The 26,965-nt window shown below is 40.6% G+C and overlaps 1 protein-coding gene across 4 annotated transcripts in view; it reads right to left on the bottom strand.

Annotated features, from left to right (window-relative positions):
• foxp1b (forkhead box P1b) overlaps positions 1–26,965 on the bottom strand; it is an 86,385-nt gene that overhangs the window by 47,860 nt on the left and 11,560 nt on the right. For all 4 annotated transcript variants that reach the window (XM_061291084.1, XM_061291083.1, XM_061291082.1 and 1 more), the window contains exons 3-4: positions 17,880–17,946; positions 6,609–6,777 (exon numbers count right to left, since the gene is read on the bottom strand). In XM_061291084.1, the coding sequence (XP_061147068.1) occupies positions 6,609–6,767 (159 nt within the window). In that variant the 5' untranslated portion in view covers positions 6,768–6,777; positions 17,880–17,946. The remainder of the gene's footprint in view (positions 1–6,608; positions 6,778–17,879; positions 17,947–26,965) is intronic.

A 26,965-nucleotide genomic window follows, 5' to 3' on the forward strand; every position in this document is an offset into this window, starting at 1 on the left:
TCCACAGCCTCAAGCTCCTATCTTGATTCCTCTCCCGAAGATAAGGACACAATTTATTGTTTTCATTGAGCACGAGTGTTAAGACAGTGAGCACCAAATTACTCGAGGATTGAGATAAATGTTGCCACAAATCGCTAATTCAATCACTCCTAAACGCCGGTTTTATTTTGAAGAGTATAGTCTCAAAAGATCACAGTGTCAGAGCAGACTGGAGGTGTGATAGCACGTCACACCAAGAGGACAAATCCGCAGTCTTAACCATCTGAATTCTCTCGAAGTATCGAGCAAATGGATTTGTCGGGTCACAGAGCGGCTTTGGTTGTGGGGGACAGTGGCGGGAACATTCCGAACGCTTTCTTGTCTGCTGAAAGGCAGGATTGATCAAACATGTAATCAACCCTCTCTACTGAGGAAGCTCTTAATTTACAAGCAAATAGGTGGACAGGGTGACACCTCGAATGTATTCAAGATTCAGCAAACAATAAAGGATTATTTATTTTGAAGGTAGTCTGATGTGTAGGAGAGCTACTAATCATTAAAAAAAAAAAAAAATCATCCATTCATTATCTGTACCGCTTGTCCCCACGGGGGTCACGGGCGTGCTGGAGCCTCTCCCAGCCGTCATTGGTCAGTAGACGGGGGGGACCCTTAAGTGGTTGCCAGCCAATCGCAGGGCAGAAAAATAAATAGATGGATGGATAAATAAATAAATGGACGGATAAATACATGAATAAATAAATAAATAAAGCAATCAATCAATCCATCCATTCATCCATCCATCCATACATACATAATCAAGTCAACCCTATTCAAAGACATAGCCGACAATTTGAAAGCTTGTTGATATTCTCTGCGTAGCATGAAAAGGTTGAACCAAACCTAATTTCCAGTGTGGAGAACTAAATATAACGTTGAGTACGCGGATAACATCTTAGTAATTAAGTGTAGGTGTCACTCCGCTGGTAATGGTTTGAAAAATAAACTCGGACTACTAGTTTGATTCCTTCCATATTGCCCTCCAGATATTTTACATGTTTGAATCCAAAATACCATTTTTCTGCTTCTAACTTTTCTTTAGCATGTTAATGTTTAATTGGAGCCCTTGGCTATCCATGGGCACAATCATTAGATATCCACGGAGAGAAATTGAAAAATTAATTATAGTCTCCATCTTGCCCTTGTAGATGCGTTGGAAACTTGTCTGAGATGGTTGAGGGTGCATCCGGGTATCAAACTGAATTGTGATTGGATGGATTGTTTGATTGGACTGTTAAATCATGCCTACATTTTCTCAAAACTTGTCATACTCAATTGACTGAAAATTACAAGGAAATGTCGGCTTTTTTTTGTTTTCCAAAAGAATCCTTTGGAAAATAAACAACTAAAGAAACTGACCTGCACAAAAGTGATGAAACCCTTACCAGTGCTTTTGCTTTAACATAGGAATCGCGACAATAAAAAAAAAACAACGACCATGATATCCTCCCGATGGTATTCTTTGTCTAACGTGAGCCCAGAAGCACAACTGTCCACTCAATGGCTTCCAAGTCCTGTCCTCCAACTCTAATCAAGCAGAAAATGGTCATAAATATTTCTTTCTGCAAGATTTCACATTCACATTTCACACAGTGCCCCGATATTTTCCTCAAACCTCCAGGGAGCACCTAATGTAAAAAACAGTTACTTATGTTCAAGGCTCATGTTTCTTCACTTAAATGCACCCCATAGCCAGGGAGGGAGGGAGGTGGGCGAGCGGGAGAAAAAGAGGGAAGACATAAAGGTCTTATTTTCTGTGTCATTTACCAGCAAGTACTTTCACCCAGCCATCCCATTACATCTTGTGGAAAGTCGTAAACAAGTAAATAACAACAGCCATTACTGTAAAGGACATGCGTACATCGTCCTTTTCTCCTGCTGCCAAATCAAGTCAGTGATGTTCTTCTCGTCCATTGAAAGCGGACTTGTTTTATGTACAAAGAAACGCGATGGGATTTATATGAACCGTTGTCTCTATTCTGCCTTAGGTATTTACGGCACCTGTCATTCAGATGATACCACGCTAACATCCCGGTTGTTTATGACGAGGCGTCTCATCATGCTATATCACGCGGTCGTTTGGCCGCCTTCTTACGTCTCTCTCAAGCATGAGGCGTGTCGCTGCTGACTGTGCACAGCAAATCCCGTTCATCACAGGCACGTTCTGTAATGTTTGAATGACAAACTATCGCCTTTACCTTGAGATGTACACAATTTGGCTGCCTATGTATATTTACTACTAGGACTACCGTATTTTCTGCACAATAAGGCGCACCTAAAAACCTCCAATTTTCTCAAAAGCCGACAGTGCGCTTTATAATCCGGTGCGCCTTATATACGGACCAATATGGGTTCGCGGATGAGGACTAATTTATTAAAATAAGCGTGTTTATTTTGTGTGTTGTGTGATATTAACGTTTGAGCAACGTTGAGTTATTGATATATTGTTATTGTTTTCACTATTTCGAGTGTTTGAGCCACGTTGAGTTATTTATTCTATGCGCCTTATAATCCAGTGCGCCTTATATATGGACAACGTTTTAAAATGGGCCGTTCATTGAAGGTGCGCCTTATAATCCAGTGCGCTTTACAGTGCGGAAAATACGGTACTTTTACCATTAGTTACTGATCAGCATATATTTTACAAACACCGCTTTTGTCCACGCGATAATTATGTTTGACTCGTCTACTCGTTAATTCTAATACTTTCGGACGCAATTAAAATTCTTGTCTCTGTGAACATGGATTAAAAAGGTTTTGCAAATAATTGTATTCCGATTTTATCAACATTTCGCACAAGATTTTAATTTCATTGTTTTTCCGCTGGATTTTTGAGTGGCCACCCATGGGCTAACTCGATGGTTCTGAGCACGTGTTCTTACTACAGGAATTTCACATCAGTCGGCCAGTGAAGGTGATTCCCTCTCTGCGTACGTCGACCCCCTCCCGCAGTACCGCCACCTCAACAAAAGCGCACACACACACACTAACATCTTTTTGCTTTTATGCCAGGCCCCGAACGCTGCCTTCATCAGACAAGGATTAGGGCCGAATGAAACAAATAACGCGTTTTAAAAGAAGCCAGCCCAGCTATCAATTTCAATGGCTTACAGTATCTGGACAATTCCTTTGGGTCCATTCTATGTTAATTGGATCTACATTGCATTGGCATTGGGGTGTTAACAAGCACAGCCTATGAATATTAATTACCCTCAAGTTTTATGCATAGGAAAGACTTCACTGATACATATTAATTCTGTGAAGTTTTCAAAGTAGTGCTCTCATTAAAAATGAATAGGCCCTGCGCCTCTGTTTTCTCAAGTCTCTCAAGTGGCGGTCCTTAAAGGACGCCCGCTCTAAAACGGGTATTGTTACACAACTAAATGGGTGAAAGGACAGGTTTGGGGTAAACAGTGTTTTGACAATAAAAGACTATTTTTTTTAAGTTGTGCAGTATTTGCCATTCTCACTAAATCGGGCAACGTCGTAAGTTGTCAGAGGTCCGGTCTCAAGCAAAAAACATGGTCAACAATTTTAAATTCTTGCAAATTTAGTTCCTGTTTCTGCATTTTGTGTAACTTTTCATAAAATTCTAATCAGCTCCCAAATGATATGGCCTCCCTTTAAGGTGTTTGCATTTGGAAGCTCCACTGTAATAATGTCCTTGTTTTTCAAATCATTCCCATCCCTTTTTTTTTTTACCATCGCTGTGCATCTGTGATTAATAATCAGATCACACATCAATTGCCAGAACCAGCAAAGAAATTTAGCTTGTAATAAAACTGTCATGTGGTGTGCTATAAAGACAGATGTTGCCAGTTGTGTGATAACATAATTAATCTGTTCTGTGAGGGATTCCATGAAATTATTCAAATTGGACGAGCACTATCATTTTACCAATAAAGCAATTTAAGGCAATATGCAGTGTCATAACACTGATGTTATCCTCTTTCACTGATTTTCCAATAAGCTGGATGCAGAAGCTCTGCCGGGCGGGCCTCATGTGATATTGGGACAATATGAGCAGAACAGGTGGAGATACCTGAGATTCACAGAGAATTCACAACCAGACTGGGGAAGAATGATTTCAGCAATTTGATAGGGAAGGCATAAGCTTTTGAAGTTTGAGGCGTCAGGTTGTAAAATGAGTTTGTAATTATATCCAAATGTTTTGAGATCATAGTTTGGAGTTTAAACTATTTTGACATTATAATTATTAGAATACGTAGAGAAGCGTAAAGAGCTCGTTTCATTATGGGGGATGCTGAATGTAAATCAGGTATTGCAGCCATAATAAAACCAGAAAATCTCAAGTAAACAATTAAAAATGTCAAATGCATTGTTATAATGTAGACCAAATGGTAAAAACAAAATTATTTGATCTATTTATTTTTAACTTCTGCTTGCGCACGTTGTGGTAAGTTTTTTTCACCAAGTCATCGCAAGCTCAACAGGATAGCGGCCGATGACGGCGGGGTTGAAAAGTGCATTTTCACTTTCTCGGGCCTCCGCGAGGAATCATGTATGACTTGTATTATCCAAAGTGGAAATTTGTAGCTGCTCAGCTCTTTCTGCACTCTGTTATGCGTGTCATTCTCTATTCCCTCAACACACAATACTACGTCCATCTTGGCCATTCAGTACAAAGGCAGAAGTGAGCTTTCAATTTGTTTGCCCGTCATATTTAAGAACAAAAACTGGATCGACCACATAACTCCTCCGGTTGTCAATTTACCTTTTGTTGTGGTGTTAGATCATGCTTAAAAATGTCTCAGAATGAATATCTATTGATTTAAAGAATCAAATAACAGACGAGTGCATTTGCAAAGTGTTTTTGTACAATCGTTTCCAAGACTATCTTCACTTCCTCATGCGCGTCTAGAGTAAGTAAACCACAGCTTCTGCAAAACAAACATACGCACATTTTAAGGGAGTAAGTCTTGTGAAAGCAGACAGCACACCCAATTAGAAAAAAAAAAGTTCTGTATTTGAATCGAATATCATGAGTAGACATGCTTGAGTTCAGCTCATGGTCCACTTCCCCCTGCAGATCTGACTAGTCGACAAGATGAATTCCCCTGTCAGAATCAAGATGATCAAACAGATTACAATTATTTCACCCCCCGTCTTTATTAATGAGGACTGTCTTTCATTGTTACATTGCCTAATAAGAATAAATGAAATGTCACTGCCAGGTTTGTTATGATTGCGCAGTTAAGTGAGTCCATGACAATTGTATTTGAGGACGAAAAAATATTTCAGATTGATTTTCTTTTTTTAAATATACTTGAAACAGATTATTGGATGTTTTGTGGAGGTCATTTGATAGATGAAAAAAAGTGAAATAAACATGCACAGTATGTTACATAGAGGTAAGAGATTTTGATTGATTCCATTAATTAGGGGATTTTTATTCCTTAACACCCAAGAATAAAATGGTGTCATCCCCCGCCCGTCATCCTTTGACATCGCCTCACATGCAACCGAGTCATCTTTGCACAGTAAATGCCTCTGGTAAAGAATGAAGGAAAAAGTCAACAGGAATTTAGTCTCAGCACAACTGTTTACTCAAGTGTGGCCCGCAGTTATTGAAATTTCATCCGTGGTTTTCTCTGACTACTGCAGTAATGAATTCAGTATGGCTAGGAATTTTCTCACTGACGACATTCTCCTCCTGCGATGGAAAAAAAGGGCCGAGATGAAGAGATGCAGAATGAGGGGGTAAAGTCTGAACACTAAAACTGAGGACTAAGCCACTTTTGGACACACTTTAGGTTGTGACCCACGACAAAAAAAAAATTCCCAATAAGATTCTTGTATTATCACTCCATTCTTCAGCTACAGTATTGTCGCGCTCTCGGAGCAAAAGTCGACGGATGTGCTGTGACAAGAGTCAGCTGCACGGAGCCTGCGCATCATCACCAAACAGCTCGTGACAACAGCCTCCGTTGCCCTGTCGGCGGGAGCGAGATAGCACAAGACACACTGATCTTTTCAATGTTGTTTCCTTAAACACGCTGTCGTGTGCCACACATAACACTGACACCAAAAGAAAGAGCCTGTCTTTCCGCCTCTAAACTGAGACGGGAGAAAATGTTTTGGGCTTGGCTGACAAGCACACTGATGCGCCACTCTGCACCTCGTTGGTTAACACGTCAGAGCGTGGCATTTCCCCTGAGTGTGAGGTTTGTTTACAGCCATCCCAAGAAAATGCTGTCATTCCATTGAATGTAATATTCCCCCCCCGACTGTCAGCAAGATCTTTTTGCACCTACACACTTAAACTATGTCCTAACATCCGTATAAATATTTCAAAAATGCCGCATGCTACGGTAAACACATTAGCAACCAAACACAATCACACACAGAGAGCACTTCCCCTTATTTAAATATTCAAAAAGTGCCTCAATATACATAAATAATAATAGTAATGTGTTTATGTACTAGATGTACTTTGAGGATGAATTAAATATGAACTGGCACTTAAAGAGGTGCTGTTGGCCTGCTGATGACATGTCTTAATAAAGTGAAGACAGGTATGGGCGGGGGACGTGGGGGGGGGTCTGCCCTACCTGGTGCTGTCGGAGATGCGCAAGATCGGCTGCAGTCACTTCCGCCGATGGCGTGGCGCTCTTGCCTTGTCCTTCCTTGGAATCGCTCTCTGTGCTCGCGCCTCCATTTTGATTAAATGCTCCATTACTTGTTGTCGCTGTCCCAGATTCTTGCATCATGACTTAAAAACTTGCCGAGAGAAAACAGGGACAGGGAGGGCGAGGGGGAGAGAGAGAGAGAGAGAGAGAGAGAGACAAGGTCAAACAGCTGTTAAAACACAGCAATCAGGTTGTGTTACAACTCCAGGACAAAATATAAACATCTGTCATATCCTTCCTTTAGAATTTCACTTTTATTGCACATCTCCTCGTTGCTCTTTGCTTGCCTGTCTCTTGTTTGCTCTTCTAGCACTGGTATGGAAAATATGGAGTCAAACTGGGGTTGTGTTTGTGTTCGCCATCATGAAGTATAAATATGGTTGCTCTTCGGAGAGGAACCCGGCCTGGTTGAGTTAAAGCAGGGGAGCCCAAGAAAACACCGGCCCTCCAAAACAAAACAGAAAACACGTCCTATGGAAATGGGTATTGTTACTCGCATAGCTCCCAGAAGATCCGCTGCTCAATGGCCTTTTAATGGGAACCAGGGCGAGCGACTTCGTGAGGCGTGCCGAACGAGCTCTATGAGAAACATCCAATGCGTGGTTGAGCGAAAACAGCGCAATTCTCCAGGGCTGTTTAATTAACACCAAAATGGAGTTTAGAATTTAAATAATCCCAATGGGAGGATTGGGAAGAATGTTGAGAGCAACAAATACATTTTGTTTCATGTTTTAAGTCAAATCGGTAACCAAGAATGCATACTCAGCGACGTGCCAACATTTTAGCTGTAATGGTCCGTGTCTGGATAAAGTCACATACAGTCGATGATGCAGCCATTTCTCCCAAGGGATGCGTCCTCATGACACTGGTGTGTATCAGCGCCTCTATTTTTAAGCAGGAGGGTGATTTACAGCTGCTGCGCATGGCTTGCTCGCCACACTGGTGCAACTCACCCAGCCTCCCAATTCCGGGTTAATGAAGCTGACCAAGTCAGGCAGAAGCGAATCTACTTGCCCGATTAATTATTTATTTGAAACGGAATAATTGCCTTTAAAACACAGGGCCTCATCATGAAAGCCAGAGAAAATGGAACGAAATACAGATTGATGGGCTTGCGTTTAAGGCGTGTAATGGGGGTGGCCGACGTATGTTAATATCGACTCGGTGGCTCGGACGGATCCAGCCTCTCTGGAGGTGCGGACGGAAACAAGATACGGACATACCTCGACACTCAGGCTGACAGACAGGAAATTGAAGTTGACAACTTGTCAAAGGGAAAATGTGAAAAGCATAGGTGAGATAATCATCTCAACGTAGAAATATTTCAAGGAAAATAAACAGCAGGTTTCTACTGAGGTCGTGATTTTCAGGAAACGCTCACTGTGAACTTACAACCCAACATAAATTAAATACAGTATGGCTGCATGATACTAAAGAGCCCAACCTAGCCAAGAGAGTCATCTGACACTGTGGCCTGTGCACACACACACACACACACACACACACACTTAGAGGCCTGTCTGAACAGCCCCAACCAGCCCAGCCTACAGGCCCTGCTCTCCAGGCTACTCCCTCTCTAGACAGATGTTGACCCAACTAACCCCTCCAGTCTGGCAGTGACTCCCTCCATAATGGGATTTTCTAAACAGGCAGCAGGCAAAAAGGAATACCGTGGCACGGGACACATCGACTAACAACTCCATCTGCAGGCCACTGCAAACAGTTTCTCCTCCACGAGCCACCAAATCAAAACAGGCGTTCACGTAAAGTGAATGAAGTGACGAAGGCACCGTGAAAATGGCTGCCTATTTAATTTAGTTTCATTGACAAATAGTACCCATGAATGTACACTGGCATTCATTTTATTATTGAATAATTTAAGGTTGCAATATCAGAGAATTAGAGATGAAACAAAATCACAGATACATCCAAAATATCAAGTCGACGCCAAGAAAGCGACGCCACATCAGGGAGCTCCAGTAACTCTGCCCTGCATTTTTCTTCATATGATATGTTTATTTTCCCTTAACTCAAGGGACAGCCATGTTTTGTGTGCTTTTTAGATGTTCCCATTAAACTCGTATCCTTCTAATCTTGCCGGGCAGCCGTAATTATAGGTCAGGTGTCCAGAAAATATATAGTGCTGCACTCACTGAGGTAAAGAACATGGGAGTTCCTACTCCAAAAACAAACATACTATGTGCATACAGAACAATCATAAAACTAGATCTCCAGGGTTGAAATTATGGCGAGCGATGTTTATTTAGTTAACCCTTGAACTTTTTGTCAATATATGTAAACATGTTATCATATACTATTAAAGACTTTCCAAGGGGTATTAGTTTTGGAATAATACAAGTTTGGCAAAACCTGAGTTATTTTGCTGTTAGCAGGTATTGCTATCTCTAACCGCTGTTATATGGTTTCATATTCACATTGTAAAAACAAAAGTGACATATTCACCTCGCGGGTTGCTCAACGCAAGGTTTCCCAGAGAAAACTTCTAACGTTACAAGTTTGGATCATTTCATCGTCAGGTCTGTGCTGTATTTTCCGACAGTATCCATTGCCACTGTCAAAATGTTGCATTAGAGCAGAAAGAAAGATTTGCTTCTAAATACAATGTTTCATCACAAATTAGCTAATATGATGATATTCAGACTCTGCGTCATATAATATCCGGTTCATGGGTTACAACTTCTAGGCTTAGTGGAACGCGGCAAATGAAGCACAAGAGTGTCAAGCATTTTTTTCTTCTTCAAATAATTCAATGAACTGTGACATTGCAATGATGACTAGATCAATGATCCCTTCTACATGGCAAAAAAAGTAATTTGCAACAAAACTTAAATGAAATAATTTTAGCAAGAGTGATTTAACCCACAAATGGAAATCTGGAGCTCTTGAATTAAAAATCCGAATTTTCAACAAGCTCACTAAAAGACAAGTATCATACAAAAAAAAAAAAAAATGTGTCGCCTCCGTCTCCTAGCTGAAGGTTAAGAGAACGTGTCCGGAGCTCATTTACCTTGCTGCTCTTCTTCCTCCCCCAAAAACATTTTTCTAGAAATCAAATCCTGGTTTGTGGCTGCTCAAGCAAGACCGCAGTCCACTCAAGGTAGGCTCGACTTGCACAGCTGTGCTTTGACCCTTCTCCATGTTGTGTTTTTCCTTAATGCTCATGACAGTCAAGCCCAAGCAGCCATCTGCTACAATTCAACCAGTTCTCACACAAGCCCTGTTTACACAAGCACACAACAAGAGCACAATTCTTGAGTGAGATAAGGACACACAAAGGAGGGGACAAAGGGGAGTCATTCACTTTAGAGTTCTTTGGGTTCAGCTCGCTTGCTCGTCTAGACAACACAACAATCCGTACGACAACAGAATCTTTCTCAAGGCTTTTGAACAACTTCATGTTTTGCTGTATTTTGGCTTCAGATTCTTGGGAAAAGTCTGCAGATATGCACAAAACAAATTATGGCCAACTCAGAGTGAAAAATCTGCTGTGATTTGAGAACTGACCAATATTTAGCAATCATTGCCGCACCACTTCAACGATTTAACTTCAAAACGTAAACGTGTCTTGCTGATTGTTGTTATGGCGACAGTAAACAAGAGAAGCAGCTTTTGTTTTTGCTCTCTTTTGCAAGCAACATTCAATATTAACCAGGTAGAATGATCAGCCGATATCCTCCCAGGCTTTCAGAGTGTAAACAGGTCCAGAGATGTGGGGGCGTATCTTTAGGGAATCATTGTTGATGCAGATGCAGCTCGGGCTAGAATAAACAGCGAGGCGCAAGTCGAGATAAACAAATGGCCGTTCTTCTGACATTTGAAGACTCAATACAACGGCGTGTCGCACCTGCTTAGCAAGACGGTATTTGAGAAAAAGCCACGTTGCGGTGGGCAGTCAACAAGGTGAGCTCCTGCCATCGTCAAAGCAAAGTACGTTTCTCCCAGCGTGCATATGTCGCGCAGTGGCTCCTCACAACACAACAGCAGGAACTTGCAAAAACATGTTAAACATTTACTTATTTTAATTATTCAGTAACTACAGTTGGTTCAAGGAAATGACACGTGTGTCGAATGACTCCCGAGTTTGATACTGACAACATCACGAGATGCGGTTGGAAAAAAACATCCACGAAAAGAAAAAAAAAAAAACTCACACATTTTATAGAAAACCCACATTTATAATGTCAAATACTAGTGGTGCAATAAAATAAGCACATGACATGGGGAAAAATTATTTGGTACAACAATGAATCTTTGATGCACAGAACTGCAGAGCAAAGAATCAGAATCATCTTTAGTATGTGAAAAACACAAGGAATTTGTCTCTGGTAAATATGAGCCACGCTAGTTTTACAACAAGCAACTGTAACCAAAAAAACAAATTTCAAAAACGTGACACATAAGCACAGAGAGTCATCAAGCCAAAATAAAGTCGCAAGTCGCACAATAATTACAATAGCATGACAATACGCATGTCAAATATAACGATACGTTTGCATTACGCAAGGTCACAAATAGTTTCATTATGAATACTCCAGATAAGAAGCTAAGCAAGAAAAAAAACAAAAAACAAACACTTAACGCCGACAACAGCTCAGCATAAAGGCCCACTGTGCCCAGACGATGACATGTGGCAAAGTAAGGCAGGCCATGGTATTTTTAGTACAACTAGGGCGGAGTGGGAGTAAGCAAATAGAAAAGTTTAATGACTTTGTAGCTGCTTGTACATGAATGGAATGGCAATTGTGGGATTTGGAGCTTCTTTCAGGAGATGTTCCCCGCACGTTTTCTCCTTCATTTGACTTTGATCATTTGGCTTGCGTGTGGCTCATGCCCATCAAGACGGTAGCAAGAGGACAGACATCATGAAATAAAAGATGTGCGGACCTCTTCCCTCAATCTGAGGTAACCAATTAGACCTTGAAGGCACCATTAGAAGAAAAAAAAAATAATACCTTCGGTCCATCACCGTCCTTTGGGATCTATAAAGCTACTTATTGTTTTAACATTACTTAAACGGTGTCATAGTTCTAATCATCTTTACAAGGAGTCATGTAAGGAGTCTTCCCAAGCGAGCGGGGATGCAAACTTGTGGAGATGAAATATGTCAAATGCATTTTCTTGGGAAAACCGAGGTTAGCTTTGACGAACTTGTCTAATTAATATTGTGTCCCCGTGTAAAGAAGGGACAATATTATTAGAGCTACTGTCTTTTGGGACCAATGTCCTCTGTGTGAGCTGACAATGAGTCACCTCGTCTTTTTTTCTTCTTTTGATTCTGAGGCCCTCTTATGCCAGTAGCACCCTTGAAATGATCACGCTAAAGAGCCATTGGAGTTTGAGAGCAGTGTGAACGACTGGTATTGAGCTCACCTGGCTGGTTGAGTCCAAATCTTGTGTCACCCAATCACAGGCCGCACTGCTCGGAGACAAAACGCGCGATACCCCCAAGATTGACTAACTGTCAGTGTCTTAAAACAATTGCGGCACAATAACTTTCAATTAGGCATCTAATTGTGCTCACTTCATCGGTACGGGAGCGCTTATTACTCTCTGACACCTCGGCTGGCTTCTGAAATCACAAATCATCTTCAACAATACACCAGGCTCATTTAAGCCTGTGAAGCATGTTATTATTTTAAAAGCCACAACTTCCCAGCAAATGGACAAAGAGGTTAAATGGAAGAAAGTCAGGGCAGTTGTAGGGTGAAGGACAACATATCAAAAGACCTGACGTGGATTTCTGCCTTTTAATAGTTTTTTTTTTTGGTGGTCCCCATTTTATGTTTCTTTTTTTAAATACAGCCCTTGTCAGGGGAATGTGTCCTACTCATAAAGCAGCAAAACGACAATATACAGTGGCACTAACACAAGGACATAGTTCATCATGACATTTTGTGCAATTCCCAACTGATTAGGGTCATTATGTTGGAGGCCTGATTTATGTTGTCATTTCCTCTCAGCGAGCCTGCATCAATGAATCTTAATGAATTGGTAAATAAGGGTGAAGATTACACTGGATGACACTGGAACATTTCTCACCCTCAACTGACGAGATTTATGCGGCCAATTAGAGACGAACAGAAAATTGTCCAGCAAAAAAAAAAAATAATAATATTCTTGATGATATAAATAATGCTGGAGGAGTCTCGGCAAAGGGCGATTGTGATACGAGACTAAAAGCCCATAAAGCATTCTCTTTCTCCAGGGCACTCTCGGATCATCATCAGGAAGTACAGTGCGGTGAAAAAGTATTTCTATTTTCTGCATTCTTTTTTTTTTATGCATTGAGCACATTTAAATGTTTCAGCTCATCTAACTAATTTCCTTCCTGTGCACAGTACACAAGTTGATGGTATCAACCGCGGATGAAAGATGGTGTGAGACAAAAGCAAGCTTTTCCGTCAGCACCAAGTACGAATAGCTTGCTAGCTTATTAATAGGAACTTCTTAAAAGAGCACTTAGGAGGCTTTATGGACTACATATTGTGAGTAGATTTAGTGCGGTAAGCAGCTGTCGACATCAAACAAGCTGGTCTGCTATTAGGCACAGGGGCTGAGGGATGCCGTGTGAAAAGGAGTGGAAAATTAAAGCTGAAGCAACACAGGAAAGGGCTTAATTTACTGGCATGTACAGTATGCAAATGACATTACTCCCGGCTTAACTGCATCATTTATGTCCATAATAACGGCATCATCATTACGGGGCTCAAATTAAATTACATTGTAATTAGCGTATCAAAGTGATTGGTTGAAGTCGAAAACAAATACCCAGTTTTGTTAATGAACAACGGTAATTACAGTCAGGGAAAACATCCACAACAAATACCAGAAGTGTTTTGAAAGAGAGAGGGGGGGGGGAATATTCCTCCCAAATGACATCTCGTGGGAGCGTATGCCTGGATGGGGGTATTTTACCTGGAGAGCTCAACACACTCAGAAGATATTTCCCAAACTCGAGGAGATCAAAGATCCAATTTCCCACACTTGCCACTTCAAAAACTCATCAATAAAATACAAATCACTTCATGCATGATTTCTAGAATGGAGTCACCGTCAAAGGCTTAGACTGACTTCCGTATTATAGAAAAAAAAAAAAACACCCCAGCTCTCTGACTGTCAGGACGGCAGAAAGTCCACATGCACTTCAGTGTAGACATTTGTGCCGTCAGCTTTATCCCGCGAGTGCTCTTTAATAAATGCGGAGCGTTTCAATTCCAGCACTACAGCTTAGATGCCTCTTGCTTCCTTGCAAATCACACAGAAATTGCCCAACAATAAAAATCACTTTTTAATTATTATTTCTAATGTTGTTTTTAGTAACTAATTGTCTTGTATTTTTCTTCCCCCAACGGGCTTTTCAATCCCCCCCCTTCTTGGACGACCACTGCTGATCCACACGATCAGCACTCAAATTTTCAACGTGTAGCATCTTTATTCTATTCATTAAGAAATCCATTAAAATGCCGTATTCCTTGCAAGTATTTAAAAGATGTGCCTTACAAGGTAAAGCTCGAGCAAATCCTCTCCATCAGCTAATGACGGCACTCATTACACAGAGAAGCCGGCTAATGAAGGCACAGCCGCTGCCCGATCCCCTCACCCCACATAAAGCCCAACCAAATGCTAATATCTCACTTCTAATTAAAAGGAGTTGAAGTCCAAATGCACCTCCACGGCTAACAGTGGGCTCTTCTTATTATAACATTTGACAAATGAAAACGCAGGCTCATTTTTCCATCGCTTGAGAATTGCTGAACTTGATTTTTACAGTGTTGACAAATCTTTGGCTGAAAATATGTTTACGAGCGTTAACTGCCTTTCTCAGAAAGTGACCTTGAGCCCTTCCACAGAGTTCATTAACATCAAATAAAAGTATATTTGATCTGCCTATCACATAGGGCACGTGTAACAACAACAGAACTTTATTTTTAGTCTTTGAAAGCAAACAGCACACAGTAGGATCATTTGCTTAAGAACCAAGACAAAGATATAAATCCCTAAATTAGCTACGGACAGACATTTGGCCTAGGTGAACTCACCTGATGAAGGTATCGGTTAAGTTTCAATGCCGATTTGGATGGACACTGGAGTGACACTTGGCGGTGACGATGATCTTGTTTCATAGAACTTTTTTTTTTTATTAATCGAGACAAGGACATTTCACATGACAGTTAACCCAGATGCACTCTCCAAACCAGGGCCAAAAATACATTTATCATCATGAATTTCCTAAATGTCGACGTTATCCATATAGTGCTGGATTTGAGGGGCAGAAGTGAAATGAATGAATCTAAAGGTCAGTGTTATGAACATATTGCATGATGTCCGTTTGATCCTAGACCAAGTCTTTTCCCAGGGATTGTGGGGCTGTACGCTGTGTAAATCACGGCGTATGACCTTCTCCGTTCCACATCTTCGGCGTTCCCATTCATCCACAGGCACAGATAATGCTGGGCAAATATCATAAACGTGAGGATTTTAGGATTTAACTGAGGTTGCCATCTACCTCCCACCAGCTGGGGAAAAGAAAGACTATGCATCTGATGAAGCCCGATTTCCTCCGCCAGAAAAAGGCTGCTGACCTCTTTGCCAAAACCCCAGTCAGAGTATCCTCAGTGGATTGCGCTGCTAAAGACAGACAGCAATGGGACCTGATTGGTCATATTTTATCAGCATTTATTTCCCTTGCACAATTTATAACTAAACTGAAACCCAAAAAGTTGTTTTGGAGTTGAATCAAGCCAGAAAGAGCAGGTGGAAGGATCCGAAGGAAAAATATCAAATAAATAGAAAAAAAATCGAGCGTGACAATTGATTTTGCTCATGAAGCTTCATTTCAATCCTGCAAGCACGACCGTGATGAACAGAAACAGCTTCAGTTGGGCTATGACGTGCAGTTGAGGTGCGCTGTGCCTGCGTCGTGGCAAAAGCAACAGCGACTTCAACAGCACAGCAGCAATCCTTTCTCCTTCTAAACAACACAGCGAGCGGAGACCCATCATTCAACCTCCACATAGCTAACACCAGGCCACGGACACAGATCAATAGCGAGATAGAGACAAACAACGACAGAGCAAAGAAGAAAAAAAAAAAGCAAGAGAGACAAGTGGCAACACAAAAGTGGACATGTCACAATAGAGAGTGCTTACACAGGGGAGCCGCAGTCAAACACAAAGGAAGGCCAAGTACTGTAAGAAAGTCAGGCAGCTTTTTTTTCGCCCAGCTGTGACATTTGTTTCTTATTGTCGAAGTGACAGCTGAAAACGTCTCCCCTCGAGGGCCTCTCGGATCGGCCGTGGCCAGCTTTGACAAAGCGTATTAGAATACGTACGCGAGGGTAAACAACAAGATTGTTGCAAAAGGATGGAAACGTTTTGCCCACTCTACCTTTTATGCAAGAACCACACGTGAGACAGTTGGTCCATTTTACGCTTGCAAGTGGAGAAAGCAAGGTGGGGGTGAGAGTGAACAGGTTTCGGGGGTCACCTTTGCAACCTGGTTAATCAGTGCAGAGGGTTTTAGCTCTTTGTTTTATAAGGTTTTGGAAACAGAAACTAGATTTCCACATTTGAGATAATTAACTAAGCAAGAATGTTTCCACATCAATTGGAAAGTTTCAAAAACTGAATGTGGAAACTTTCCAGAGTCCAGGAAAGGTGACAAAGTTGATGATTCTAGTCTACATTCCAACATAATCATACGATCAAAATAATTTGCCAACCCTAACACGTTTCAGCTAATGGTGTTTGTCATTCCAGTTTTCGTTGCAATGCTGGCTTTGTGGTTTTCTGTCAAATACATTACAACACCTTTAGATAAAAACAAAAATAACCATTTTGTAAAATGTTGACTGGTTTTAATCCATTTTATTTTTTGTTCCACACATGATAAAATGTTTGTTTATATCTTTGGGCTGATATCTCCTCATTCAAAACTCTACCTGGAGATTTACACGTAAATTATTTTGTTATGTATACAACAATAATACAATACTAAAGAATACCTGCAACTCATTCAAATCCGAAAGAAAAAAGTATTCAGCCTTGTATGATTGCTTTCACTGTTTAGCATAACTAGTGATTGTTAAGGACACTATTTGCATTATTACTAAGCATTAGTTAGCAGTTAAGACAATATACTGTACATCTCATAGAAATGTGTTCAGCTGCTGGTAGCCGGTTGATATCACCCATGTCCAAGTCAACACAGAAGGTGTGAGACCAAGAGTGCAAATGGTGTTTTTGATAGTGATGGAAAAATAAATTGATCCTCAGCAAATGCATTTTCCTTCCCAAAAGGAAATCTTCTTGGAGATGACCATCTATACAACAAAAATGTGATTCATTCTACCTTCCAATACATACAAGAGCACCACGTAATGTAGGAGGATATGAAGCGGATTTTTTTGTTTGTTTTTGGACTGGAAATGTATTTTGATCAACGTATTGTTGAAGGTCAAAAGAGTCAACTTTCAGATTTTTTGTTGTTGTCGTTGAACACGCAAATGGAAAATACATGCAAAGACAGCTGAGCCAAAGCAACAATAGCAGACAGCAGGCTAGCTGTTGTTCAACACATCATACAATATTTGTAAGGCGATCCTTCCAACTTGCAAAGGGTCTCGCATTTGCTTTGCCGTTTTTTATTTTTTACACAACGGCAGCAATGCTGAGAGAATAGATGAAGGTACTTAAAGCGCAGCAACAACACTTGCAAGTGACAGAAGCGCTTCACTTTGTTGCCAGAATTACCCCCACGAGGCACTTTTGCAACAGTTGTTTATTATGTTCCAACCTAGGCGTAAACGATTAAAGAGCTTTGTCGAATCAAAGTCTTATAAATGCATTCAAAAACAGACGGCAGTAAATGCCACCGAATTAGAATCTTAGCAAGCCAAATACTAATACATGGACAGTTCGGTTTGATGCTGATATAAAGGAATTACATTTTTAAAGCAGCCAGTAAAGGCAACAGAGTAAATTAAACTGAGCTCCAAAATGTGCACGCAATCTTTTAAGCCCAAATTGTTTATTTTCACTTGTAATATTTGTTTTTTTTAATTCTAATCCAAACACTATCATTATTTTCAAATGTTATTGCATGCAGTTATGCATTACGTACAGTACGCCTATCACTCAAATGCCAGCCCCTGAATTTGGGAACATTGCTTACCTTATTGAAGAGCTTGCTTAGTCAACGCAATCTTCTCTTCCTGCGTTGGCAAAACACTGAATGCCACCTAGACCAAAGAAATGGAAAAATAAGGTTAAGGCTTAATTGTCAATGCAATCAACAAATTCTTTCCTTTACTCTTTTTGCAGAAGCTTGTGTGTTTTCTTTTTAGGTAATTGGGTTTATCCTCCTGTGAAGTTAAACATCAACTTTTTACAAATCCTTTCATTTCAACCCTATTATAACTGCACAAATTAAAAATTGCGTCGGGAATTTGATATGGAAAACATCTTTCTGATGGAAAAAGCCAACCCCTTGTGGTTAATGTGACGTGGCAGTGTGCGATGCATTTGATGCGACTGACGTGTTTGCACAAGACTTTCCCAACTGAGCACTCAACCCGAGAAAAAGGAAAAAAGCTGAAGGAAACAAAATGGTATTTTTATGGAAAACTTAAATGTCACTGTGGGGTAAGATATCAGGTGCATTTGAATAAAAGCATTAAAGCGTAACCAAATATGGAGGTGGATAGAGGAGAAAAAAAAATCTCACAAACCCAAACCCTCCCTGTTTTGTCAAACATTTGACAGTCAAAACTGCGACCAAGAGTTGGTATTCATCGAAAATAGACATTTGAGTAAAAAAAAAAACAGCATCGAAAAAGGTTGGACGGAAGGACAGACAGACAGATCAAACAATAACAAAAGCTGGCTCATTTCAACTCAAACACCTTCCAATTATTGTGATAAATTACACTTCAATTAACACATCACCAGTTGAATCATCAATCAATTGCAAGCGGTGACAAATGAAATGAATTAATCTCAAGCTCCAAACGTGTTCCATCATTTTCGACGACAGCAAATTGGTATTTGCTTGGAACCAACGCGCAACAACTGGATCCTAATAGCGAGGGTGGGCACACCTCTTCTCCGTGCACTGTAAAGACAACAGCGGAAGAGCTAATAAGAGAAAGATAATTGCCTCAATTTCAAACCGCAACAGGCTGCAAAGTTGCCATTTAGATCGGTAGGGGAGCAGGTAACACACGGTGAGGATAAACAAGGGGAGCTTGCGTCAGAAGTCATCACACATTCCGACATCGAGATTTAGGGAACGGAACAAATTATTGTCGAGATAATTATCCCCCTAGGTGGCTTAGTTGAATGCTCTGTTAGACAAATACATTACAAATATCAATCAAAGGAACACATTAAGGTGTTGTTAATACGGCACATTAAAATGTAAAATATGTATAACCGGCGTGTGCAAAACATTCTTTGCTTATTTGGTGATCCAAATCTTTTTTTTTTTTCAGAAAATACAGCTCAATCATTGTTTTTTTTTTGTTGTGTTTTTACATTTTAAGAGGAACTGGACAACGAGATGCTAATGGACAACGGTGGACCCATTAAGCCCACAAACCTGTGAAGAGGACTTTGCTTCCCAATTTGCTCTCTCTCAGCCCAGATTTGAAATCAATGGGAATGGGCTTTGTTGTAAGGTTATGCTCATATGTATTGATACCCCTCCATAGAAATGTGACCAATCCCAACAATGGGCTCAAGGTCCTCTAATGGACAGGCTCTCATCACGTTTCACACTGTGGAGATAAAAAGATGAGAGCTCATGAATATTTACATTAAGTAAGATATTCCATTAATTTCTCTAAGCACTCTTGATACTGTCTGCCGTGGCTCGTTAATGAACTTCACACATCACCATCATATTAATTCATGCTAAAATCAATAGCCCCTTTTACGGCCATTTCACTGCAGAAGTGGGTCGCCAATGTTACACCTCACTATTCTGTATGAACAACCGAGTGGCGGAGAACTGATCGGAATATAAATAAGACAACCGCAAACGTTTTTTTTTTTTTTTAATATTTGTCCAGTTTTTACTCGGCTGATTCGAAAACGAGTTATTTGTCAGTTTGTTTTGTAGCTTTGACTGTATATAATATGAGGTGGTCATGCATTTATTTGGGTTGATAGTCATAACGGCCCTCCGAAAGAAGCTATGACTACAATGAGACTTTGTTAAACCCAAAAGCAACACTTGCCACCATCAAATTCCATCAAAGTTATAGTAAATGCCTGGCCGGATTACAGAACACGGCACCTTATGAATCTTTGAGGAGTGATGTAAACGGTACCAACGTCATTTTTTTTTCTGCTGATCTGAACGTCTTAAACACAACGCAGGGAGGTAGTTAGATGAGTGACAAATTGCGGGGTCAGAGAGAGTACCAGACAACAGAGAGCATAAGTGAGACCTCTGGAAAACAAACACGGGATTTGGTTTCAAAGGCAAGGGGGGGGAAACATGCATTCCATTGTTGAAGCCAATTATCAATGGAAAATAATAACAACAGATGGACGCAGAGCAGACAACTAATGCAGAAGCACCGCGGCACTGGTGGACAGAGGATGAAATGCGAGAGGGGAGTTGGGGGAAGGGAAGTGGGGGTTGTTGCACACTACACACTCACACACACACCAGATGTGAATTTCTACAAGGACAGTTTAATATATGCATTGCTCTCTGGCCACCACTTGTGCTTTTGGGTCAGACAACGGCATGGCTAACACCTCAATTTGTGTTAATAAACAAGGTGTCTGCTCTTTGCAAGAATTAATGTCATGCGTTACAAGTCAAAGAACAACTCGTTATGTTTGAATTCCGTGTTTCTTTTCCTTGCTGCATTTGTTCTAACTACTAGCCAATCAGGGATTTGTTGTCTATTGTATTTACCGTATTTTCCGCACACAATCTGGCTGCCTATGCATATTTACTACTAGGACTACCGTATTTTCTGCACAATAAGGCGCACCTAAAAACCTCCAATTTTCTCAAAAGCCGACAGTGCGCCTTATAATCGGGTACGCCTTATATATGGACTAATATTGAGCCACTACAGTAGGCATGTCCAAAGTCCGGCCCGCGGGCCAAATGTATATATCTTATATATGGACAAAGTTTTAAAATGGGCCATTCATTGAAGGTGCGCCTTATTATCAATCCAGTGCGCCTTATATAATGGACAAATTTTAAAATGGCCCATTCATTGAAGGTGCGCTTTATAATACGGTGTGCCTTATAGTGCGGAAAATACGGTAAATAAATGTTTTTGTTTTTTTTCTTGTTTCTTAGTTTGTGGCTTTACGTTATGATGTATATTTTATTATTGGTCACCTTAATGGTTTACTGTTAGAGAGTCAGTGATGTAGAACAATGATTACATAATGATGGATGATTTATTAATAGAATTAATGGCATTTGTTAGCCCTTGGCAGGTACGTGCCAGCGACGTTTATCCTGGAATTGATTTTCTTTTCCAAATCCAGACTTATCCCATGTGACTTCAACATGAGATCGCCACAGACAGGCAGATGCAGAGAAGGCAGACCTCGGTGATTTTGGCTCCACTCGCAGCTTACCCGTATCAGCCACAGACTGACAACCAGAAGAGGTGCTTGTAAGCCAAAACAAAACTAATTCACAGAGATGTCTGCAGATATTAGGATGAAGTTCCCCTTCAAAAGCAAAGAGAGGTTTTCATTTCATTAACTTTAGTCTAAAGCCTAATTATCTCCCTGTAGGCCTTGATCGCCAATAGGAGAATAGGGGGAAGGTCGATTTCAATCATTAAAGCTTTTTTTGTTGTTCTTTTTCTGCCTCAAAGTGTTTAAGATGAGTTCATCAAATAATGGAAGAATTTATGAGGTGCAAGTAGCACAGTCATTTAGAGGTCCGGAGTAAAAGGTTCTGTACGCAGCACCTTTTTGGCCTTTCAAAGCTTGGTTTCAATTGTTTTTTTTCGCAGGTAGCTACTTAACGTATTTTTTAATGTAACTGTACACCTTCAAAGGATAACTCGAGGACTATAACAAATTAAAAAAAAAAAAAAACACTTGAAATAAATGTCTAGATTTAATTAGCTTTTGAGAAATAATTGCCATTAGCAAATCCCATCAAGTAAGGTTGAGGCATTCTTTGTGGGGGAGGCGGGGGGTCTTATTTTTGGACAATGAGGAGACAAAAGGTTTTCAAACAGGAACTGACAGGCCATCAGCCATTTTAGTGCACTGACACCGAGGTCGAGTTAATTAGACTATTGTCATTTTAATCAGGGCAGCTCAGTAGCCATCACTTCCTAAAAGAGCCAGAGGACTTAAAACGGCTGAGGGATTGTTGGCTATGTGTGTGCGTGCATGTGTGATGTCACCAATCTATGGGTTATGGAGTATGGTCTGGTTTGCTCACATGCTTAGAACATTAATGAGCTGGAGACACACCAAGGAAACAAAGGCGCCTGGAGGATCACCAGGGGAAAGTACTCGCCGCTGCTCTACTCATGTCTCTGTTAATTTGAGAATCATTTCACAATATTTGAAATTATTTGCTTTTCCAGGAGTATCAGATTTGAAATTCAAACACTTTCATGTCTATATATAACATCACTGGCCTGAACATATAGATATAGGATGAAGATTAGATGATACTGTTTATATCAGTATATATTAGTGTCAAATTAGGCAAGGTGGACACTGGTACTGCATCTTCGTTCCGGTTTTGTGCTTGACAAATGATGAGAGTGAGCGAGGAAATAAAAAATAAATAAATAAATAGACGTGGAATGAATTCATCTTTTAAATGGCAATGTGACATCTCACTATTTTTTTTTTCAAAACAGAAAAAATAGGTTTCCCTGGATCAGTTTGGCAAAACCCAGCAATGAATGAAAAGAGAAACTGACATAAAAAAAAACACCAGCTAAAAATACATATTAAATATGAACTGACGCCAAACGCTGTCTGATCAAATTTTACTTAACATGTTACCTTTTTGTGTTTCTGTTTATGAATATAATAATAGTTCTGTAAATTCATAATTTTAAAAATCAATCAATATTTCATAGGGACATAAAATTAATCTGTACAGAAATTATCCTTTTTAAATAATTAAGTATCTATATTAATATTTAAAGACCTGAATGTTAAGCTAAGATGAGCAAAAATCTGGCGATATTGTTAATGAAGCAAAAAAAAAAAAAATCTCTTACAGGCCAAGCATCTTAACATCTCAGATATTTTTGATCAACACTAAAACATTGGCGCAAACTTTAGACATCTGAAGTGGCATACTTCCACTTTCTTACTTTATTATGTCCAGAAACAAAAAAGTATCATTGTTGCTGCCTTTTTCTTTTTTTTTAAACCACCCGAGCTCACAGCAGCAGACCTGTATGCAAATACTAAAAGCCAAAATGCATGACATTACTTGTGCGTACATTTGAATATTCAAATGATATGTTTTAGATCTCAACATCACCATTTCAATTTCCATCAGTGTAACACAATAAATGTAGACAGTTTTGTTTTCCACATGAAAATGTTGCAGTGTACACGCCCGCTGGGAGACTTTGTGGCTTGGTGTGATCACCCACACGAATGCTACGTTGAAAATGACACATTGGATACGGCAAATTTAGTTTCATATGTTGCTTAGCATTATTAGTGTCAGTTATTTGTGAGAAGAGGCACCTTATATCTATCAAAGTTGTGAATAATATGTCTGTATTATAAGTGATCTTTAAAAGCCCCGAGTTTGCGTTTTTTTTTTTTTCATTTTAAGGGTAAGGTGGTTTACAGCATGAGTGAAGACTGTGACTGCCGTTTTGAGCGGCCTCGGCAGACCACAAGTCAACATGCAGCAGCGTGGCGGGGAGGCACTTTGCCGCTATGGGGCTCTAATATATTCAAAATAGGGATCATTTGCTTAAGCCTTGCATCCAAGAATCATTCTGGCCTTCATTAGCCTCAACCTGACATGGATGCGAACAACATGTTATCTTGCCACATGAACATGACCCCCCCCCCCCCCCCACTCCTAGCCCAGAATCCAAACACTCAATTCACTCTTTCGAAGACAGGCGAAGCCAATTCCTCTGGAAATATCACAGGTTGTTAGCATTCCGTGGAGAATGTTACATATGTATACACTTAGGTCTTAATTAGGGACACTATTTGATCATACAGCAGCTAGGCTTTATTAAAAGTATGACTTAGCATCACCCTTAAGTCTCCTTGGCTCAGAGCTCACAGGAGTATAATGTTTATATAAATATTCACTATTTGATATTTAGAATCCCTGCTATGAATTTCCATACAAGAGCAACGGAGCATTTACACATTTCACAATCATTTGATTTGCTACAATACCCGAGTTGTTATTTTTTCTTATTTTTTTTAGACAAACAAGAAAGAAGTGAAAATCTGTTATTTTTTTGTGATTGTCCTACAGATGTTAGTATATTTGTGTGATGACCTTCAGTTAGCCCAAAGAATAATGTTAATGTCATGTAAGCTATTTTGAAGAAATAATAAATACCATTAACTCTACGTACATCTATCTGAATAGGTTTCAACTTTTGACCTCTATTTGACTTCTCATCAACTTCTTAGCAACTTCTTCTAAACTTCAGGCCATTCTGAAAAAAAAAAAAGGGACTATAGACCAAAAAAAGAAATACAAAGTGAATCTCTCAAAGGTCAACATAATACAAACAATACAGTATGTCCACGGTGTAGCCTTTCGAGCATGAAGGGTAGTCATTTGTGTGTTTACGCTACATTGCGTAGCTTTGAAATTGTTTTTGCGGTTTGGCGTCTGCGCAGGGTCATTGTTTGTTTTCAACGTGTTTATATGCCACACAAGGAGTAATGACTTGTGGGATAGTTAGTGAATGCCTGCTCATCCAGACCCGCAAAACTGTCTCTGATTCCCACCACATCTGGATAATAATGTTGTTTATTATCATGTGTTGTTGGAGTTCCGACAAAAAGCGGGTCTTAGTATTTTAAAAATGCGTGTGTGTGCTTTATTTCATGATTCTTTTAGAAATGCTTGTGAATGCTGTGATATATTATTGCCATGCTCACACAGAAATAAACCACATTATTTAGACAATTGACTGAAGGAAACCTGGACCTAATTTATTTTTATGTGTTAAGCTTTCAAGAGCCGCACCACCGCCAGGAGACATAGCGCAGACCCGTGTGTGTGTGTGCGTGTGTGTGTACATTAGTCGTGCACCTCAGAGAGAAATGTTAGCGGACTAACATGGGGATACAAAACAGGTCACTTTCAAATTACGATTCATTAAAGCTGAATGAATAAATAGATTTCCCCATTAGCAGCAACACAACCCTACCCCCAATCTGGTATGTGCACACACACACACACACACAGCAACGTGACCCCCCTTGATTAAACAAATAATGACACATTTCAAAAACTGTAAACGAGTCCAAATTAATTTGCGCTTTGCTCTAATTGCGGTTAAACACCGCTCCTCTCTAACCTTGGATCAAGCACTTCTTAATTACGGCTTTGTGAGGACAAGTTCCCAACAGAGTTGTTGTGTTGATGGTTACAAAATGGTTGCAATGGTTAAGTTCAATTGTTGTCACACTGATGTTGCCACACATCTTATTCGCTCATTGCACAAAGCCACAGTGGCTGCGGAACAAAAGAACGGCCAGGTGAGTTCTGTCTAAAACTGAAAAAAATCATATCGCAACTTTAGTGTCACCAGGAAGCCAGCTCGTTGCCGTCGCCTACTTCAAAAAAAAAATGGCAAGATTTGCTTCCTGAAAGAGGGGAGAGGTGGAAAAGGCCCATCCTGCCCTTGGAATCAGCGCCACCCCACAAGAGCCGCCGCCGCCGCCGCCACTGGACTTTCTGCACCGACAGCAAAACTTCCCTGAGAGAAGAGCGCGTGCCAACTCAAACACAGCTCGTATTGGTCTTTGTGAACGCCGGCCGCCCGTGTGGGCCCGCGATGTGCTTCCTGAGGGCTCGCTGCAGCTGGAGCGCTTTGAATAAAGGTAACGCTAAATGTCACCGCTACTGTAAACTTGTTTGGCTGCTCTTGTCAGCAGGACACGTCCAAATGAAAGCGGAGAGTGCCCCCCTCGAAAACACAGCATATTGTTTTGCCCTACCAGCAAAAAAACAACAACCCAAAAAATGAAGCTTCCTATGAGTCACAAAGACACAAGCAAGAGGGCAACCACTGTTCCCGGATCTTGCCAAACAAAATGTCAAGAGACCGGGATTTCCATTCAGCTCTGGGACGTTGAAATACGAGCGATTGGAAAACTATTACAGTCACATTTTATTGTTGAGCGCCTGACACAGGAGAGGAAACCAGAACAATCAAGCAGAGTGCTATTTTTTTTTCCGCTGGATTTAGTAACACTAATTAGTTTTGCTCTCATAAAGCCAACCTGAAAAAGGACCAATTAGAAAGTGAAAATGAGACGTGCAGACGAAACAAGAGCTTGTCATTTCCAATCTTCCAGTCCCTTATGTACAACTTTACTGTGGGATGACTTTCACTCATACGCTCCGACGGAAAATGACTGGCAGGGTGCCTGCTGTAGTCAATGTCACACACAAACCAATTTGTTAATGGCACACCAAATAGCCGAGTACTTCGTTAAAGCGGAAAGCGTTAGAAATCTATACGGCCACATCAAAGCCAGGCCGAGCAGCTTGTCCGTGCAGATTTCAGCAGCACCGGTCCATAGAGAGGAAAGCGTCCGCCGGGCTGACCGCAGCACCAGCTGGTTCCAGCTAAGGAGTGGACCAAGCAGAGCCAAGCAGCTTGCCTCTCGCAGGTGCTTTATTTATACGAATGCCCGCCCGCCCGCCCGCCGCTCGGCAGTAATTCTCCTGCATGCCTTGCAATGTCACACCGACGACGACGCAGGTTATGTTCGGAGTAAATTTCACGACTCCCGACGACTGCTTATGCAATTTGCTCGTCGAGTCACAAGTGGGAACTGCCAAAAGCTGGTGCGCCTTTGCCAAGATGTGAAGATGCCAACGGCAGTAAACAAGAAAAGAAAATGAACAACTGTCCAATTAAACGCAACAAGATCTATACTGTTGACTTCCAAACAAAACAAAGGTCAAATTTCCCCTAAAAAGTACCGACACGGTGTTATTTGTCACTTTATCAATTTACCGAGCCTATGTTGAGTTAGGATTTAATCGATAAATTAGAGCTGTCA

This window comes from Syngnathus typhle, linkage group LG11 (genome assembly GCF_033458585.1).
Source record: "Syngnathus typhle isolate RoL2023-S1 ecotype Sweden linkage group LG11, RoL_Styp_1.0, whole genome shotgun sequence".
NCBI classification, from domain to species: Eukaryota; Metazoa; Chordata; class Actinopteri; order Syngnathiformes; family Syngnathidae; genus Syngnathus; species Syngnathus typhle.